The sequence below is a fragment of the Asparagus officinalis genome, chromosome 3 (assembly GCF_001876935.1).
Source record: "Asparagus officinalis chromosome 3, Aspof.V1, whole genome shotgun sequence".
Classification (NCBI taxonomy): Eukaryota; Viridiplantae; Streptophyta; class Magnoliopsida; order Asparagales; family Asparagaceae; genus Asparagus; species Asparagus officinalis.
The window spans coordinates 1,018,789-1,040,181 of NC_033796.1; the positions used below are offsets into that span (position 1 = coordinate 1,018,789).

General features: G+C 42.5%; 2 protein-coding genes across 2 annotated transcripts; both read left to right on the forward strand.

Annotated features, from left to right (window-relative positions):
* LOC109832452 (probable galacturonosyltransferase 9) lies at window positions 1,430-8,557 on the forward strand. Its single transcript, XM_020399807.1, is given in 3 exon segments — window positions 1,430-2,341; window positions 2,343-2,801; window positions 7,996-8,557. Coding segments are annotated over 3 exon segments (1,650 nt in total). The 3' UTR covers window positions 8,275-8,557.
* LOC109832580 (sphinganine C4-monooxygenase 1-like) lies at window positions 9,700-14,159 on the forward strand. Its single transcript, XM_020399929.1, has 4 exons — window positions 9,700-9,865; window positions 10,019-10,268; window positions 10,867-12,375; window positions 13,657-14,159. The coding sequence occupies exons 2-3, from the start codon at window positions 10,047-10,049 to the stop codon at window positions 11,410-11,412; spliced, it is 768 nt and encodes a 255-aa protein (XP_020255518.1). The 5' UTR covers window positions 9,700-9,865; window positions 10,019-10,046; the 3' UTR covers window positions 11,413-12,375; window positions 13,657-14,159.

A 21,393-nucleotide genomic window follows, 5' to 3' on the forward strand; every position in this document is an offset into this window, starting at 1 on the left:
ACACACAAGCCCCTCGCTTGTTTGTATGTTTTTCTTATGTGGCTATGTCTGCGCTGATGTTGTTCTGAATAGGAGCATAGGAATTTTCGGGTTTCAGAATTCCCATATCTGATTGTATTGTTAGAGATGAGAACTGGACTCTAATAATAAGTGGAATACTTTTACTTTTCCCCCCCTTCACATTGATTTTGATCCGAGAGCAACGAGTTATTTTTCCGCGTAGACCGAGTTTTCTACCCTTGCTTTGCAAGCAGGGAATTTAAAAGATAAATTCAGAACTGGAAGTTGCTTTTGATGTGCATGTTTGGTTCTTTATGACTCGGTGATATTGTTGCAAACATTACCTTAATCTCTCATTGGCATTTTGGGCAGTTTTTTTTTTTTTTGTTGGAGGGAGTTATTAGGTAAATTGCCACCATTCAGATATTTATATCGAAATGAACTTGGATTCACCTAACTGATCTGTTTTGTTTCCACCTGCTGAATATATATAAACGAGTGGAAAGCAAAGTTCCTGGTCGGTGTCCATCACACAAACTGTGGGTGACTGGGACGGTTAGGAAGTATAGCCTGATTTATTTAAGTTAGTCTCCATCACAACAAATGGGAGAGGAACAAATAAAAAGGGTTAACTAAAGAGATTTATCAAAGAACTTCTCATTGAGATAATAATCAGCATCACACGTTGAAAAAGGGTTAAAGAGGGGAATTTTTTTGCTGTGAAATTTAAGTTCTGCTGCAAAATTTTTTTTTGCAAAAATTTTGTTGTTGCTGCTGTTGTTGTTGTTGGGTTTTAGTTTTATTTCTTTTTGACCGTTATTGATAGATAAGTCTCAATCTACAATCAATATATGGCATAATACAGTTTTAAATTTTAGATTTGCTCTTTATATTGTATATAAAGAAATTATTATAGGTTGTCATCATGTTTACCGTAAGAAAAATTCCTTAAAAAAATTCAAAATATGAGACCAACAGGGTGACGCGTGAGGTGTCCCACTCCTATTGTTGCACGATGAGCTGATCATTGTTCTCATATTTTGGGTTCCTGTAGCAAACTCAGCGTCAACAGCTCGATCTTATTAGTGCAAACTCACCACCACAAAGCACAAAGGTCTTATATGAAAGGGAAATATAGCCGACGGTCTTGACCAAAGTTAGGGGAACATAAATAAATAAATAAATTAATGACCACAGGCATTCATTTAACGAGGCTTTCATCGTCAGTCCGCGTCCCCACTCCCACTCCGCGTCGAGCTCCTTTACTGATAGCGCGCATCACAAACAGTTATCAAATGCCAAACTTTGTCGGCGATCCTTCCGAGATAAAATAATCACCGACAAAATCCGATCTTCCTCCTCCTCCTCCTTATTAAGCTCCTAATTTCGTTTCCCCCGCACCGTCGCTCTTCTCTCAGCATCGTCATCAATGGCCGCTGAGCGGCCGCTCTACCTCCGCCCGCCCCCTCTCCTTTCTTCAATACCGCGTCTTCGCCTCCGCCATCTCACCCTCTCTTTCCTCGCCTCTCTCTCCGTCATCCTCTCCTCTCATCTCCTCCTCCCCCTCCTCCTCCTCCTCCTCCTCCCCCCCCTTGACCTAGCCGGCTCCTCACGACGGCCGAGACGCTCCGTCGTCTTCGTTCTTTCGCCGGAGCTCGGCGTCGACGGAGCTTCCTCTCCCTCAGCTCCTCCGATCCCCTCCGCACCCGCCTACCTCCTTCCTGCCGCCGCACGACCTCACCCCTTCGCCCTCGTCCACGCCTACTCCTCCCTCGCTCGCCGCTCCAAGCTCTCCTCCTCTCGATCTCTCTCCATTTTCCAAGACCTCTCCTCCTCCTTCTCTCAGCTCGCTTCCAAGATCTCTTCCTCCTCCTCCTCCAATCTCGACGACGACTCCCTCCGTCTCTTGGAGAAAGAAGCCAAGGAGAAGATCAAGACCGCTCGCCAGATCATCTCTGAATCTAAGGAGTCCTTCGACACTCAGCTCAAGATCCAGAAGCTTCGAGACACGATCTTCGCCGTTAATGAGCAGCTCAACAAGGCCAAGAAGCTAGGCTCGCTGTCCAGTCAGATCGCTGCCGGATCCACCCCTAAATCGATCCACTGCCTCAATATGAGACTGATGGGGGATTGGATCAACAATCCTAAGAAGTACAAGAAGCTGATCCCTAACCCTAACTCCCCGGCTCTCATAAACCCAGATCTTTATCACTATGCAATTTTCTCCGATAATGTGATCGCGGTCTCCGTGGTTGTGAATTCGGCGGTGAAGAGTGCTAAGGAGCCGCGAAAGCACGTGTTCCACGTGGTGACGGACAAGATGTATGTGGCGGCGATGAGCGATGAGGGTTTGGTTTCTGAGGAGGCCGCCGGCGCACGGTGCACGTGTGGATGTCCGGTCGGTGTCGGAGTTTGGGTTCTTGAACTCGTCTTACTCGCCGGTGATTCGAATGGTTGAAGGAGGGAGAAAGGATTTGGATTTGCTTGAGTACTTGAGGTTCTACTTGCCGGAGATGTTTCCTAAATTGAGGAGGATTGTTTTGTTGGAGGATGATGTGGTGGTGCAGAGAGATTTGGCTGGGCTCTTTAGGGCGGATCTCGGTGGGAAGGTGAATGGGGCGGTGGAGATGTGCTTTGGGGGATTTCGTAGGTACAGTAAGTACTTGAACTTTTCGACTGAGGCGGTGAAGGAGAAGTTTAGCCCGAGGGCTTGTGCTTGGGGTTTCGGGGTGAATGTGTTTGACCTTGATGTGTGGAGGAGGGAGCAGTGCACGGACCAGTTCCATCAGTTCCAAAACTTGGTGAGATTCTTCGACTTTAGCTGATTAATCTGCATCTTGTTATTAGTATTTAGCATTATAGCCTTTACATTTACCTTTAGCTCTTTAGGGATATACTGGTCAGGGACAGAACCTATTCAGAGCATTATAAGTAAAATACTAGATAAAAAAATGATTGCTGAGTCTATAGACACCAATTATGTATATGCATCATGTTAAACTAACGCGCCTGCTATATCAATTGTTTCACGACGTCAAATAGAATTGTATAGGAATACCGTTAATGTGTGGGAGGATCTTGGCAGTGCATTGGTGATTCAATTATGACTCTTTCTATAGCTTGTAATCCTGGCATGCTTTGTACTACATGGACATTCACACCTTTTTGCAACCATCTCTCGTGGTCTCATGCATTTCTACCTTCTACATAAAAATAGGTGAAGCATGTTTATACTGGCCAGGGACAGAACCTATTCAGAGCATTATAAGTAAATTACTAGATAAAAAATTGATTGCTGAGTGTATAGACACCAATTATGTATATGCATCATGTTAAACTAGCGTGCCTGCTATATCAACTGTTTCACGACGTCAAATAGAATTGTATAGGAATACAATTAATGCGTGGGAGGATCTTGGCAATGCATTGGTGATTCAATTATGACTCTTTATATAGCTTGTAATCCTGGCATGCTTCGTACTCCGTGGACATTCACACCTTTTTGCAACCATCTCTCATGGTCTCATGCATTTCTACCTTCCACATAAAAATAGGTGAAGTATGTTTATACTGGTGAGGGACAGAACCTATTCAGAGCATTATAAGTAAAATACTAGATAAAAAATTGATTGCTGAGTGTATAGACACCAATTATGTATACGCATCATGTTAAACTAGCGCGCCTGCTATATCAACTGTTTCACGACGTCAAATAGAATTGTATAGGAATACGATTAATGTGTGGGAGGATCTTGGCAACGCATTGGTGATTCAATTATGACTCTTTATATAGCTTGTAATCCTGGCATGCTTCGTACTCCGTGGACATTCACACCTTTTTGCAACCATCTCTCATGGTCTCATGCATTTCTACCTTCCACATAAAAATAGGTGAAGTATGTTTATACTGGTGAGGGACAGAACCTATTCAGAGCATTATAAGTAAAATACTAGATAAAAAATTGATTGCTGACTTTGTAAACACCAATTATGTATATGCATCATGTTAAACTAACGCGCCTGCTATATCAACTGTTTCACGACGTCAAATAGAATTGTATGGGAATACCGTTAATGTGTGGGAGGATCTTGGCAGTGCATTGGTGATTCAATTATGACTCTTTCTATAGCTTGTAATTCTGGCATGCTTCGTACTATGTGGACATTGACACCTTTTTTCAACCATCTCTCATGGGCTCATGCATCTGTACATGCGACAGAAAAATAGGTGAAGCATGTTTATTTGTCTAGCAGTGGATGATGTAATTTGCCATTCTCGCTCTGTTTTGCTCGTGTCTACCACATTGGTCAATTCCGTGACAAACAAGTAAACATATTGTTTGAAATAGTCCACAAGATCATCACAAGTTTAAACCCCTATTCTCAGTTTGAATTTTATGGTGCTGGGAGTGATTTGCCATTTTTAACCAACAAAAGCACTTCAGGCACATGTTCAACAAATTTAGGCCTTTTGGTAGAAATGTGGCATCAGCTTGGCATTGGCATCCACCGTTAAAAACATGTCATCACATCCTTCTCTGCGTGATTCGGCAACTGATATGTTATTGGTGATTCTTTCTGTTCTCTAGTGGTGCTAGTGCTACTGTATTAACAAGCTATGGCAGCATGCTCTGAAGTTTGTTTCACCTGTGCTGTTCACTATATGCAGTTCAAACCACCCTATAACCACAGATGGAACCAATTTGGGTATTGTGTATGTTTCCATGGTTCATCCAACTCTATGGTGGTGCAGGCCGATGCTCTTTGCCTTGTGCAAGTTAATCAGTCTTGACTTCTCTTGATCTCCTCATAAAATAGCTGTTCATTGGTTCCATATTCCAAAGCACTTTGCCAATGAGTTATCCTCTTTATCTTTTCTTTCCATATAATAAATATCCTTCTTTGAAATCTGCTATGTGCCATAATGCTTCCCAACTTCTTATTAACTTCATATTTCATTGGCTTCTCCATCTACTTTGCCACCTAAACCTATGCAACTTCATTGCATGGAGAAAGTATGTTTTCCTGGGAAAAACAGGAAAACAAATATGAGCGCATCCTCACACTGACAATAAGAAATATGGAGTAGATTATGCACTGATGATTCCTCTTATATGACATCAAGCCTTCCTCCCTATGGTCCAAAGACATGAACATGAGTGTGTAACAGATACATGTGATTGGTGGCAATGACTGCCCAGAATTCAAACATGAGAACATGACTAATGGTGTGTTTATTGGAATATGTTATGCTTAACTCAATAGCCGTATAAATATTTGTTATTAGCATAAGAAAACCGGGGCATTCTGTGAAAGGCTTTACCATTTTTTAGTGTTGGGTCCAGTTGAACATGTGTTGTGTCATGTCCGGCTATCAGACATGTCAACTTCTTGGCAGGAAGAAGAATCTTGCATATTGTGAAGTCCTCCAAGTCATCTTTTTCAACAAGAAATTGCACATCTTTAGAAGATCGATGTGTCACCTAACATGAACCCTATACCTTAGGGGGCGAGGTTACTGTATTGAAAAGCCTGATCTTCTTGCTTAAAAGCTACGTAAATGTAACTCCTTCCTGATGGTTCTAATGATATAAAACACAATTCCTTGGCTATGAGATTATCTCCTTTTTCTTTATAAGTATAATGTATGCTAGTATACATTGATTATTATTTTATTACCCTCTTCATTTTTTTCCTTTCCAAATATATGTATACTAGAATCCATCGGCTCTCAATATCAATGTTTTAAATATCGGATATCGGGGAAATATCTGATGGCCAAAATTCATATCGGATTGCGAAAATCTGAGAAATATCGGGGATATGTGGTAAATATTGGAATGCCATAATTGATGTTTGCATATATAGTATAATGCACTAAAATGTAATCTCGACATATGTAATGAAATCTAAGCATATAAAATATGAATAATATATGTTTAGTATCACTAATCAATCTTGTAAAATAAACAAAAGTACAAATCAACTTTGCAACATTTGGTCTAATTTTTTTAGGGTAAAATGTCATTTGATATAATGAGGAAATCATGATATCTTGCCCAAACATTATCAAACACAGTATAGTGTTTGGTGACAAGCCATATAAAAAGATGTATCGGTCCACATACCGGCTGATATATTGGCCATATCGGGGGATATATCGCCCAAAATAGCCAAAAAGCAGTAAAGGATATTTAGAGACCATATCGGTTGCGGCAAGCCCTGTAAAAGGATATATCGGGGGATATATCGGGCTATGTCGGGGATATTTAAAACAATGTTCAATATTACCTGATCTACACCCTGTTGTTGATAAGGATCCTTACATTCTCCGGCAAAAAAAATCCCAAAAGCACGCTTTCACGTTGCCAGTTATCTTGATAGGATTTGTTTAGGGCACAAGATTAATGTGATGTGATTTGATCATAAATGGGAAGGAAACTTAGGAATTATTTATTGATGGGAAATAAGATTATTTCAATGTTAGTTAAATCTTTAATATTATGAAGTAGCTCCTCCAATCAATCATTAGATTTGCTGTTAGGTTTCCCAATTCTTATAAATTGTTAGAAATTAGTCCCTTGAAATTGCGAAAAAAGAATTGAGAGACCAAACATCAATTTTAAAGATTTGATGGGCTAATTCCAAAATATTAAATATAAGGGACTATTTTGAAATGACCCTATTTTCCATCTATAAATAAATCATAACCTCTTCTTTCTTTTTCAATTAAACCACATTTTGTATGATCTTTAGCCTTAAAAAAATCTATCTTATGATGGCTGGCAATATGAAGGAGAGGTTTTGGGAGGTTTTGCTGAAGAATGTGAGAATTATTATTAACGACGGGGATGAAGATCAGCTAGCATGGTGGCCAATGAGTTCTACCCTTTTCGTTGTGCGATTTACAGATTTGAGACCATCTCACAGGAAGCGTGCAAGACCTCTTAAGTATTCATCTCTTGAGAAAGGGGAAAATTTGATGAGCTTACTAAAATAACATGCGGTCGGGATGCTTTCTAGTATACATATAGTTAGAATGAAAAAAAGAAAAAGAAAAAGAAAAAGAAAAAGAAAAAGAATCCCATAGTTGAGGAATTGTTTTTTATATCATTAAATTCATCAGGAGGATGCTTTGGAGGGTGTTAACTTTACATAAGATTTAGGTTACACATCAATCTTCAGATTTAAAAAGACTCCCATAGTTGAGGAATTGTTTTTTATATCATTAAATTCACCAGGAGGATGCTTTGGAGGGTGTTAACTTTACATAAGATTTTAGGTGGCACATCAATCTTCAGATTTGCAAGTTCTTGCAGGGAATGGTCTATGAAATTCTTGCAGGGAATGGCCTAAATATACGCTTGAATTGAATATATGAATGTCATCAGGAGAAGGGATGCAAAAGGAAAATGATTAATTTGAGGAACACATTTTTGCATAAAAAAGACGTGCATTTGTTTTATTGAAGTCTGTAAAGTTGTGACTGGTTTTTTTGCAGAAAAATACCTGTGGATGTGTTTTGTTGAAGTCTGATAGGTATAGGGATACCACTAGTTGGAAGGAATGTAAAATGTTTTGACGAACGTGCTTTTTTCACAAGAGGACCCATGAATGTGTTTTTTTGGGACTCCATAGGAATAGGAATACTACAAGAGTACATAATATCAATAATTTCACAATATTCAAGAGTTTTTTTCTCATTTGACTTCCAGCATAAGAGCATAAGCAATTGCTAGAACAAAGAGTGTGAGTGATTTTTTCCATTACAAAATTAATAGTCATTGACTCGTTAAACAGTTGCAATCATGTCATGCATCTCATTTATATTGCTTGTATAATCTTGTCCGTGTTATTGTTATGAGGTCCATGACCATATCACTTGGTAGGAAACTTTGTTACTTTACATTTTGTTTATCGTTAGTTTCTTTTGTAATCACATTTTACCCTTGGGGAGGTTCGTGTCTAAAATTTATTGGCTTGTTATCTCAATAGAATGAGGACGGGTTGCTTTGGAATCCGGGTACTGTGTTGCCAGCAGGACTAGCAACATTCTACACAACTACAAAGCCTCTTGAGAAATCATGGCATGTGATGGGGCTCGGCTACAACCCAAGTGTGAGCCAAGATGAAATCCGTAATGCTGCTGTTATACATTTCAATGGAAACATGAAACCGTGGCTGGATGTTGCCTTGAACCAGTACAAGCATCTATGGACCAAGTATGTTGATAGTGAGATGGAGTTTCTTCCACTCTGTAACTTTGGGTTTTAAGCACATAAGAGCAGGTTGCTTCACACAGTTTCTTGCCTTCTCTCACTTCACTTCGACCCTAAATTGTGGTCCAGGCAAAAGTGCCTGTTTATACTGATATGCTACAGGTTCCCTTATCCCGATTTGTGCCGCCGTCTGTCCATTGACTTTTGTATTGTAGACGTACTATTTGTTTCTCGTGCAGTAGCATAGATGTATTACTAGTTGACTCGACATAAATTATAAAGCAAAAACTAGAGGAAACAAGTGATTCTTCTGGTAAGTTTGCGCTTTTGCAGCGAAATTACTTTTTGTATCAGTGAGCTGATGGATGAACATCCGGTGTACTTAGTTGGTCTATGTGTCCAAATATCACATGGGATTCTAATACTGGTGTCGGTATTCTCTGCTGGAGTTGTCGTGGGTATAAAGATATAACAATGGTGTAGCCCGTAACTAAACTGTCACTTTTGATCCTCTGATGTTTTGAGTCTTTGATTTCTTGAATTTGATTTGCGGACGTTTTGCCTGGCCATGTTCATGTTAGTATCCTCAGATTCCTGGCAGAGTACTGCCATCTTTTGAAAACGAATCAAACGTACCTATACTTCAAATAGGGATGCAGGAGAAAAAAAGGAGAGTCTTTCCAAATTTGGGGCATTCTTCAAATATTTAGGGAGAGTTTTGTCATAAATACAACACGTTACGTTCTTCAAAACGGGATGGGGAAAAAAATAAATATAAAATAAAATCTGTAATTACAAAAAAAACCATTGGGGCAGTTCCAATGCATAAGAGCATCCCAAAATAGGGATGTAGAATATTTTTATTATTGTAATTGGAGCAATTTTTTTTGAAGAATATGATTTTTGCTTCCCTATTTTGGAGAAAATTTTGGGAAAATTGTTGGAGATGCTCTTACAATGGTAACCTTCCCAACCCCCTCAAAAAGAGACTGAGATCCTCTCCTAATGAAAATCTTCTAATGTCTCCTAATAAGGAGATCCTATCCTTTTATTTTCATCATGATCTTTCATTTTCTCACCCATCCTTGTGGGCCCCACTCCCAACTCTTCACAAATCTCATTAGGAAATATTAGGCATTAGGAGAGGATCCCAATTCCTCAAAAAGCTATCCATTGCTACATTCAAAAACCTATGCTCTCACCATGATACCTCAAGTTTTATTTCATACCTAAAATACTTTAAAAAGTTCTCAAACTGACAATTTGATACCCGAATTGTTCTGATGAAACTTTAGAGGGTACTAAAGCGCGAATAACTCATTTTTTAAAACAGTATAGCGCCATTCCCGCTGTACACCCCCGAAAAAGAAAGATACTGGGCAGATGGAAAGGGCTGGTGCTCGCTTCATTTTTATTCAGAATTAAAAATAATAATAAAAAAAGGGGAAAGCAAGGGTCATAAAAAGAGCTGTGAACAGGAGAATAAGGTCAAAGCGCCCTCTCGCCTCTCTTCGCTGTTTCTCAACTGCGAAAAAAAAAAAAAAAAAAAAAACCCTCCTCCTCCTACTCCTCCTCCGCCCTCAATCTCCGTAATAATAAAGAGAAAGAGAAACTGATCCTTCAACCTCGTTCCTCACTTACTTAAGGTTCATCCTCCCCCCTCTCCTCATGTATAGATTTCGTCAGATCTCGTGCTCCGATGCTTGGATCTGGTCTCAGGATTGCTACTTTCTAATATACATATATATTTTTCTTTTTTACCCTTTCAATTTATACATATATATTTTTTTTGTGTGCAGAATCTGACCGCTTCGAGTTAAACTAGAGATGGGATTTAGGGTTTCGGATGAGCTGCTGGGCACTTTCGTGCCGATCGCGGTCTACTGGATCTACTCGGGATTCTATGAGCTTCTCGGCGGTCTCCATAACTACAGGCTTCACCCGAAGGGCGAAGAGGAAGTCAAGAACGTGGCGACCAAAGCAACGGTTGTTAAAGGAGTTCTCATTCAGCAAGCCTTTCAGATCGCCGTCTCCCTTCTCCTGTTCACGGTATACACGTTCATTTAGTTGTGTTCTGTAACTAGTATCGTGGAAATGGGTATGTGAATCTGCCGCTATTCGTATTTCGAAAAGGAACCTAATTACAACCTTCAGCCACTTTAGTACAACTTACCCACCCCCCCTGAATTCGCTTCTTGATTGTGATAAACCCCGTCTCTTATGAATCGGGGCGCGGATAAATGACGCTGAGGGGGTGATGAGTGTTGCTGGAGATGAAAATGAGGGGGTTATCTGCAGTTTACCCAAGAAAAAAAAAAGACCATAGCCTGTCTTGCGTATAAATCTCCTCATGGTAAACTAATTTGCAGATTTGTAAGCGTCGGAAGATAAATCGAAAGCGTCAAAGACAAACATAAACATGTGTCATGTTCAGGCTTGTTCAGGCTTGTTCAGGCTTGTTCAGGCTTGTTAGGAGAAGTGTCGCAGATAGCTTAGTATTAACCTTTCACTTTTCTACGTCAATGTCGTATCTGCACTATGTATTCTTCTATATGATATGCGATATAACACGTGTTTTAATGAATAAAATAGATATCATAGTATCATGTATTGTAAGTTGTTAATGTTGGGTTTTTCTATTATGCAGTTCATCGGTGATGACTCAATGACAGTTTCGCGGCAACCTTCTATTATTTTGATATTAATTCAGTTTGCAATCGCTATGGTAGTGATGGACACATGGCAGTATTTCGTGCATCGGTATATGCACATTAACAAGTTCTTGTACAAACACATCCACTCCAAGCACCATAGCCTTGTTGTCCCCTTTGCCTATGGTGCTCTATACAATCACCCCCTTGAGGGGCTACTCCTGGACACTGTCGGTGGGGTTTTGTCCTTCCTTATCTCCGGAATGACCCCTCGGACCTCAATCTTCTTCTTTTCTTTTGCGACAGTCAAGACGGTTGATGATCATTGTGGATTGTGGCTTCCAGGCAACCTCTTCCATGTGTTCTTCAGTAACAACTGTGCTTACCATGATATTCACCATCAGCTCTATGGAAACAAGTACAACTTCTCACAACCTTTCTTTGTGACATGGGATAAAATTCTTGGAACGTACATGCCCTATTCACTTGAAAAGAGGAAAGAAGGGGGATTGGAGGCGCGACCAATAAAAAAGATTGACTAAGGTCGCATTCTATATATTAACCTGTTATCAATATTTATTTTTCTGTTTATAAAGGTTAGAATTGATGTTGCTAGAGTATAGAGATGATCATTTGATGAAGGCAATGTTTGCGAGTTGTTTTCTTGTATTCTGTAGTGTGTACATAAAGCATTATTCATTTGTTGGTTGATTCCCTCGTGCTTCCTATCCACCTTGCTCAACCTTTCCCCTCCTTCCTCCTCAACTCAAGATCTAAGCTCGGTGACACCATCTTCACTGTCAGTGAGCAGCTCAACGATGACAAGAAATTTATCAGATTATCTGTCAGACCGCTGCTGGATGTGCTCTTAAGTTCATACACAGCCTAGCACAAGGTTGATGGAGGATCGAATAAACAATTCGGAGGCTAATAGAAATCGTTACCTAACCCTAATTTTCTATTTGTGGATATGAGATCTATCACTACATGCTCTTCTTGGACAATGTAATTACTGCATTTGTTCTCGAGAAGTCTACGCTCAAGAATGCTGAAACCATATAGGCGTGACATATAAGATGTATGTGGAGACAATGCAGGTATGTTTCACTTGGGGGCCGATTGTCTGTGGGGCTGCCATGGAGGTCACATCTGTCTTATATTTTTTCCGTTCTCGAGCTTGTGTTATTTTCCAGTGATTTGGATATATTTGAGAGTGGTCAGAAATTGGGATGCCCTTTAGTACTTGAGAGTTTATCCGTCTTTTCCAAGTAGAGTCGGATTGTGTCTTTGGAGGTCGGTAGGGCAGAAGGATCTGACTGGGTTTTTGCGGTGGGACATGATGGCAATATGAACTTGGTGGCAGAGAAGTCTTCGAGGGGTTCCGGTAGTCAATACACGAGCTTTTCTATTTTTGTTTGAGGAATGTCAGCATGTTTTCCGCTCTGTGTGAATATGTATGATTCCAGCGAATGGAGGAGGAAGGATTTCCTCAGTATCAAGCCTCGGTGAGATTCTTCGGTCCCAACTTATTTGAACTGCGTTTGCTATGCGTATTTAACATTATTATAGATTGTAGATAGTTTTATGTGTTATTACTCTCAGCCCTTTGCAGATAAACTGTTGACATTATAAATAATATACCGGAACGAAGATTATTTGCTTAAAAATTGTTTTCAGTTTTGTGTTTTGCTTACGAAATGATGTCAGTTCTACAGATGCTTGTCTTCTGAATAATTTTACTTGCACAAAATGAAAGTTGGTTCGGTATACGTGAGAATCTTTGCAAGCTTTTGTTGACTCAAATAGGATTTTAACTTGATTGTATATTGTATACATAGCATCTTATTCACATTTTTGTCTTTTTTTGTTTTTTCCTGAACCATCTCTCCAGTATAAGAATTATTATTCTAAAATTTGTGTGCTATAAGTCTCATACGCACCAGCATAGTTTCACATTTTCTCCTGACATCTGTATCAAAATTGTCAAGCATTGTGTAGTATATTTGATGCCATTGACATGCTAGCGTGAGATTTAATTTGCCTTTTCTTCCCTACGGCACTCATGTGAACCAAAATGTACCTTGACCATCCGAACTAATAAACAATCTCATGCCGAATGTAAGCCCTATTGGATATTGATGCTGTGGCTCTCATCCGTGTGATAAAGTGAGAGTGAGGCAGCCTCTATACCTTTAGGAAGAGAGACCAGGCGTTTCGACTACTAGCTTTGTAAACAGCAACTCTTTAATTGTTAAGAGCTTCTAGAGCAATCTGTCATGCATACTAAAAAAATAAATAAATGTCATTATGTGTACGTAAAGCCAAAAATTCTAATATTATGATTTTGAGTGTAATGGGGCGAGGAGTTTAGAGATAGGCCTAAGAGTTCTTTGTTGGAGATAATAATTTAAGGGAGGAGACAACTCGTAGGCAGCAGAACTGAATGGAAGACTATGATTCATGTAGCCTGCCCCAAATTTTTTATTGATAGAAGCTTTTTGTTGTTGTGTAGCATATGATTCTATGAGTTAAAAAGGTTGCTTCTGATAATTACGGAGTGGGTGTGATATTTTGCTTGTACAAAATTAATTATCGTTAAAGTTCCATTGATCAATCTCATGTTTCTTCTGTACCGGTTATATAATCTTGTTGATCTTGGTGTTGCTAATTAAGTCCGCGGTGCTAGCATTTTCTTAGCCAAGATAATTAAACATTTTTCGGCCGTTATTTGTGTTCTGTCCTTTCTGAAACTAACCTTTCAGTTTACTACCTCGTTATTTTTGTAGAGCGAGGATACCTTGGAACCCAGAGCCTGTTACCGGCAGACTTGCTGACGTTATACGCTACCACAAAGCCTCTCGAGTAGTCAAAGCATGCGATAGTTCAGCTACATCCAAGCAAGAGGTAAATGAAATCTGTGATCCTCTGTCGAACATTTTAATGAAACATGAAGTCTGGGTCGGACATTGACATGAACTGATACAATCACTGGAAGACTCTTGAGTTTGTTGATACTGGCTGGAATTTCTTCCAAATCCAAATTATGATGCAAAAGATGGTGTTTGTCAAAATTGTTTGCTGATTTCATGTTCCAATTTCCCCAAGTCTGCCCTGTTTATTATCATATAAGTGTGCACGACTCTCTGTTTTCCTTAGATCGTGTTACTGGTTTGCTTGAAACAATTTACAAATTAGAAACGCCGAGGTGGTTGACGTTTGTAGTTCATCCGGCGCTTCTCAATCTTTGCAGCAAATTATTACCTTTTGAAGGGATTTGATTTTATCTTGATATTCTGCATAGTTTGGCAATTCGTTTTATTGCTCGTGAATTATTGAATGAGCTGTACTTATTGTCTGCCCAAAAATCTCATGGAGTCGTATATAAAGATACAACCTTATACATAGCACATAAATAAATGATTGAATTTTACTATTAAGGCCGTTACTCTTTGGGCCATGATCGCCCTTGTTACCTGTTTTTGTACCCTCGACAGAGGAAGTTGGGGGCTACATCATTTACCTAACGTGTTGTCAAGTTCTTTAATTCATTGGTTTCTCTTTCTTTTAAAAGCTCGAGAGTTTAAAGGGTGTGAATCTTTAAACAGTTTGCAGTTTAGCACCAAGCAAATTTGAGTGGTGGTGAGTGAGCAACAGTGGAAGGGGTCAATTTGGGCAAATGTCATCCTCAAAAACAAACTACTACATGTTGATGTGCTAAATGGGATTTGTTAGTCAACAATTGAGGTAGATGAACGTTCCTGTAGTCTGGATTAATGGTGTGTTTGGGAGTTTACTTAGGGCTTGTTTGGATTGAGGGGGATGAGGGTGAAGGGAAGTTAGGGGAACCATTCACTTCCATTCACCTTGTTTGGGAACACTTAGGAGGTGAAGTTAATTCACCCTAGTTCTCATTGGTTCACCTCCTAATAGTATAAAATTTATTACCCCTCAAATTGGGGTGTAACCAAGGAAAAGGGAACTCCTTTCCCTTCCCTTCCCTTCTCTTAGTTTCCCTTAACTTCCCCTCACCCCCTACAAATCCAAACATGCCCTTAGGGAAGGGGAGGAAGGGGAATGAAGGGGAAAAATTCCCCTTCCTTCCCTTCCCCTCCATTACACCCTGTATGTAGAGAAAATTGCAAAGAAGAGAATAAAGAAAATGTGACTTTGATTCCTTTGATCTCGGTTACAACTTGATTACAAAAGAGAGGAAAACGAATTTGGTTTTCCCCTTTGTTTAAAACTGGGTTCTTCTTGGCAGCGATGGAGTGCTTCCTTCGATTGATTGCGTCGAACTTGCTCTCCGTTGACGATCCGACCGTCTTTATCTCGTGGGAACGATGAACTTTCGTGGAAAAAAATAACTCTGAATGAGTTTAAGAACTCTGAACGAGTTTGAACTCTGAACGAGTTTGAACTCTGTGAATAGAGTTGTTGGAACCGAAAATTCGGTTAATGATCAAGCTGTTTTTCTGTTGTCGAAGAATCCTCTCAGATTTGATCTTCTGAGTTTGATTCAAAAATCCTATCTCTAAGGATTTCGTTGCTGCTGAATCTCCAAGCCTGAGTGGTTGAGATCCTGAGAATCCAACCTGTGCGGTTCAGATGTCAAAAATCCAACCACTCCCCCTTTAGTTTTCAAAGAGCCAGCCCCTTAACTCAGTTGAGTCTGTTGAGTTTTTATAGGGGGATAAGAGGTTGTAACTAACCTCTAAATCCGCTCCTAAGTGGGCGTGATTTCCTCAGATCGTGGGGAAACAGTTCTGAAACCGTTCGACTCGTGTTTGAACGAGTCAAACGCCCATCTGGCGTTCAGAACCCGACTTCGTGTCTTTGAATTGAGACGCGAGGTTGGGTGTTAGCTGAACACCATTGAACGCGAGGGTCGCTCACGTTTGGTTTGTGCCTTGATGACACGAGGGTCGCTGTTGGTTGAGATTGTGGCTTGGCGACGCGGGGGTCGCCTTCATTTCCAAAGTTGTGACGCGGGGATGACATCCGCGTTCCAGAAGGAGTTAGTTGACTTGTAACTTCCTCTGTAGAGCGTTGCAAGGACCGTTGTTCAGTAATCCTGGCTTTAGCTGTTGTGGGGTGTGAAAGCCGTCAGATTGTAACTTTCACTGTAGATTGTGAAGACTGCTGAATAGAGTTTTCATCAGTTGTTGGAAGTGTCGTTGAATTGTAACCCTTCTCGATCTATGTGAAAAGTCCTCTATTTGCCGCTTTCGATCCCCGACCCGAAAGCTATTTGATTGTAGCTTTCGTTGTAGGAGCTAGACGGGAATCAACATCCATAGTGTCTCAAAGACGGATATTTGCCCACAGCTCTCTACCAAGCAACTCGCCAACTAAGTCCAACCTTTTATTTCTGAAATCATCCCGCTGCTCATCAGCATCTCAAATGGTTGCTAAAATATTAGTCATGTTGTTATCGCAACCATCAAGATCAATCATCTCAGAAATGAAGTCGTGTTTATGGCGATTGTGGAGTTACAGATGCAGTGATTTAGAAAGTCGTCTGATTGTGACTTCCATTGTCGGAGCTTGTTTGAGTAAGCTATCTATTGTGATTTTTAGACAGCCTACAGAACCCCCTCCAAAGTTTTCGAAAGTTCGCGGTTGACTGGGACGAATTTTCGGAATACTTTGGATCTTAAAATTTAGTGGATTGATTGCTTCTTCCGTCTGATCGAGCCAGATGATTTCGACGTTGTCGATTGTAATCTATCTGTACCCCTCCAATAGACTCCCCAGTGGAGTCGTTTGTTTCTTCCTGGCTTTGGTCGCTTTGATAGCCAAGAAATTGCTGTCATAATGGTCCCAATACAGAGATCTTTTCTGTACTTGAGGATTGGAACGCGTGGGTGAGCTCAGCGTTGGGAAATTTGAACGCGTAGATGAGCATCGCGTTTGGAAGCTGAACCAACTCGAACGCGAGGGTCGAGTTTGGGCGGGCTGATGGCCTCGAATCCCGTACGTTACGATTTGACAGCTCATAGCTGTCTATAAATAGACCGCTAGGGGTCAGATCAAGAGTCATTCGACTCTTCTTGAAATTTTAACGAAAAAATTTCGTTCTCATCTCCGGCGAACACTGCTCATCTCCTCCGACGAGATTCAATGGCACCCAAGAAGCCCGTCGCTCCCAAGTCTGATGCTGCTGCCGCTCGAGGGTCTGCCTCGTCAGCGCCGGCCGGCGGCGCTGCTGCTCAGGCGGATATGCCGCCCCAACTCCCTTTGATTGGCGGTGAGTATGACCTCCATGGCCATTAAACTTGCTTCGGCAAGTTCTGATCTTGAGATCAACGAGGAAACTCGTTTCAATAACGCGGGGCTGGACTCCGTCGTTTCATCTTTCTTGATGCGGGGGTCGACCTGCGCGTCTGAGATTTTAGACGCGAGGGTCAACCTACGCGTCTGAACCTTCTGACGCGGGGTTCGACCTTCGCGTCTGAGCTTGTTTGACGCGGGGTTCGACCTTCGCGTCTGAGCTTATTTGACGCGGGGTTCGACCTTCGCGTCTGAGCTTGGATTTTGAGTTGTCTAACTCTTTTCCTCTTTTTTGCAGTACGTCATACTAGCGAGCCTCTTCTTTTTCGCCACCATTTTGGACATGAAGGCGGTGCAGACATGAACATAACCTTCAGCTCGCGATTAGAACTCCCAGTTTTCCGAATGAGGGAGAAGAGTCGCGTGGAACTGATCACCCAAGCTTCTCATGACACTCTTAGGACATTGGTTTCGGACGCTCGACTTGAAAGCCCAAACCGTAGGCCAATAGTCAAACCTGGATACCTCTTCGGGGACTTTGTTGACTTTAGGCCAATAGTCAAACCTGGATACCTCTTCGGGGACTTTGTTGACTTTGACGCAAGCACTGCGTATGATGGGGACTGTAAGTGGCTGCGGAAGGTTGAGGACCGCAACCTTTTCTTGCCCAATATAGAGAGGATATTCCCCATATCTTATTTCCAGTGCGCTTCTGTCCCGAGGTGTATGGATTGGCCTCTGGTTAAGGATCAAGATGGGGTTGCCCTCGGAACTCTGACTTTCCATGGGGTCCGTACCGTTGGTTATAATCGGCAGGTGATAGCTTTACGGCCGAGTTTATTTGCTAAGGAGTATCCCCTTGGCGAAGTACCCAGTCCGGCAAAGACCTTCGTTAAGAGGTGACAGCTTTACGGCCGAGTTTATTTGCTAAGGAGTATCCCCTTGGCGAAGCACCCAGTCCGGCAAAGACCTTCGTTAAGAGATTCCTGGAAAAGAAGGGAGAGTTCCCTGCGCAAGGATTTAGAACTCCTGGCTGGGTTCATTCTCCAGCGGCTGGATGGTGGGCCCAGATGACCAAGTTTGTTCTGAAAGAATTGGAAACTCCTCTTGCCCAAGCTGGATTGCTAGTTCCTGTGCGGGCTACTGAGTTTGGGATTATCCAGAGCCACTTTCATTTCTTCTCCATACTGGAGAAGTATAATCCTGATAGTTGCACTTTCTTCACCCCTGTGGGGGAGCTAGGCTTCGCCCTTCACGAGATGCACGAAGTCTCGGGTCTTATTCTCGGGGATTTGCCGTATGAAGAGTTCGTTCCGGGCTCGGCGGAACTCCAGATTTTAAAGAAGACCAGTCCGGAAATTTATGCCACTCTCTGGGAAGTCATGTGTCACTTCCACATTTGCATGCAGCTGACGGGGGTCCGTGGAGGCGGTATTAAGCAAGTGTCTTGGGCGGAATATTTATTCCATAACTTGACCACTAAGGGAGCTTCAGTGACCCGCTTGCCTGCCAGTACTTTGGAGGAGGTTCAGGCTCGTATTGACGACGCTACCTCCCATTACACTAACGAGGCCAAGGAAGATGTTTTCCCGGCTCACACAGAGTTTGAGAGCTTTCATTATCAAGCTCTGATTCCAATTTCCGACGCGACGTTGCTGGCTGGATTCTTGATGCTGTGGCTCAAGCGTTGCGTCGTTCCTACCAGGCCGATTGATGCCCTTGCTATTGAGGTGGTCTACCTGGCTGTTCTCTTGGCGCACGGGAGACCTGTGAGCCTACTCAGCGCCATGGTGGGTTGTCTGCAATATGGATTACGGGAGTTGGCTTCTGACTTTGTTGATGTTACAGAGGTGGAGTCCGAGGGCCACAAGACCTTCAAAACTCCCAATCCCCGGGTGCCGATGCCATATACATACTTGATGGCTTGGTACGTGCTCCACTGTCCTCCTCTGATGAGTGCAGCCTCTCCCCCGGGAGATTCATTCATCCCATTTGTGCAGCGACTAGAGTCTGCGAAATGGGAAGGGGGGTACATGGTTAGGATCCGCCAAATCTTAGCACGGGACACTAACTTCCATATCTACCGCTGTTTCCCTGATTTCGAGGGCGGTGTCTATGGAGCAGAATATCAGGATACGGCAGGTCCTAATGGATTCACTCAGCTGAGCGGGGGGGTTTTCCATTGGCTTTTATCCATCAGGCCAGGCTACCTGATCTTTCGACAAGGCGCCAACTGTTTCGTCGAGCCTTACCAACCCTACAGGTTCGCTCGCCAATTTGGGTATGATCAGTTGTATGTCGGGAACCCTCGTCCTCAACTCTCAGTTATAGCCAACTTATATGAAGGAGCCAGGGCCTGGTATTATTCTGTAGCAGGTTGTACCAAGGCCGTCTTCAAGCTTCCCTATAAAACTGCCAACTCCTACACCTCCATAAGCTTCTGTAATTGGTATCATGCCGCTTCTCAGACTCCCAACTTCAACTTGAATACATCTTGCCTGAAGGACATTAAGCATATGTATAATTTATGAAAGGGGTCCAAGACGTCTCGCTTGAGGGGGATCGATGAGTTTCTATCCATCGAGAGTCAGCCTGCCGAACAGGAAGAGGAACAAGGAGCTGAGCCCGTTCCAGTGGAAGAACAACGAGCGGCTGATCCTCCTATGACAAGAGCAGCTGGGAAAAGAAAACTTTCTGCTGATGAAGCCGACCAATATGATAAACAGATTCGTCGGAAACTTCTGGTGGATTCTCCTCCCAAAAACCAGCCAAAATCTAAGTTATAAATGAAGATCAACAGGAATCGTCCGTGGCGGGCCTGCCACATAGAGCTGGCCTTCGTTCTCACGACCCAGCTTTATCGGGCGAAGCCTCTTCTTACCATCCTCCTGAGGACCAAGAGGATGAATTATTGGAGGCAGACGCAGAATCTGCACCAGTGATGGATCTTCCTAGGTCTCCTGCATTGGAACCAGGGGGTCTTGAAGATAATCCGCCTCCTTCTCCTTCAGCCTTAATGTCACGAGCTGATGATATGGTTCCTAGTCCTACGACGGGACTTATGAGAAGACCAACTGATGGCGCAAGTCTTGAGCCCTCAGCTTCTCAGGATGATGAGGAGCGAGTTGATTATGACGACTCCCCAACTGGTGATGCAGCTGATGAAGATAGAGGTGATGAGGACGCCGACGCTGGCAACATGTCAGGTGGTGGTGAGGATGACAGTGAGCATGATTCCATAAGGCGGACGCAGAATCTGCACCAGTGATGGACCTTCCCAGGTCTCCTGCCTTAGAACCAGGGGGTCTTGAAGAGAATCCATCCCCTTCTCCTTCAGTCTTAATGTCACGACCTGATGATATGGTTCCTAGTCCTACGACTGGACTTATGAGAAGACCCACTGATGGTGCAAGTCTTGAGCCCTCAGCTGCTCAGGATGATGATGAGCGAGTTGATTATGACGACTCCCCAACTGGTGATGCAGCTGATGAAGATAGAGGTGATGAGGACGCCGATGCTGGCAACATGTCAGGTGAAGGTGAAGATGACGATGAGCATGATTCCATCGAAGACGTCACCACCCACATGCTTTTTCTGCGTTCCGACCGTTTTTTCGTGCAGGTTCACCCACTCTCGGGACTACTTCCGCTGCTCCTTTAGAGCAAGAACCTGCGCAAGTGTTGGCTCCTTTAGAAGAGCAACATTTACCTGGTTCTCCTACGGCGACTGTTCCGCCTGTAGCGTTGCCTGAAACTACTGCCGCTACTCCTCCTCCGGAACAACAGCTCGTGCAGGTGTCAGCCCCTATGCAAGAGCAACCCCTGCCTGACTCTTCTGTAGTAGCTACTTCACCAAAAGCGGTGATGAAGATCTCGCTCACCCCAACGGTAGCTGCTTCACCAAAAGCGGTGATGAAGATCTCACTCACCCCAACGGAGGCTGGGCCAAGCTCTTCTCAAGCGAAAGCATTGATGGCTTTGACCTCAAGTCCTTCGCAATTGAACATTTCAATCGCCTCTGCAGCTTCGGCACCTGGATCGCCTGCTAGTCATCATCTTAATATCTCAATCTCAGCTGCTGAAGGGGTATCTTCGGGTGCAATTGTCAGTCTCGCTAATGCACCTAAATTCCTTCAAATCTCCTTGGTGTATCTAAACAGTCTTGCGAAGACTGTAGTTGAGTCATTGATGAATGGCCAAGGAACTTTGAACTCCTTTCGACCTCTGCTGGAAGCAGGCTTAAACGGGGTCAGG

What these genes read in the sequence shown, in the direction of transcription:
- LOC109832580 (XM_020399929.1), top strand. Translation starts at nt 10,047, where the DNA reads ATGGGATTTAGGGTTTCGGATGAGCTGCTGGGCACTTTCGTGCCGATC. An exon ending in TCTCCCTTCTCCTGTTCACG is followed by an intron (nt 10,269 to 10,866) that starts GTATACACGTTC and finishes TCTATTATGCAG; the next exon opens with TTCATCGGTGATGACTCAAT.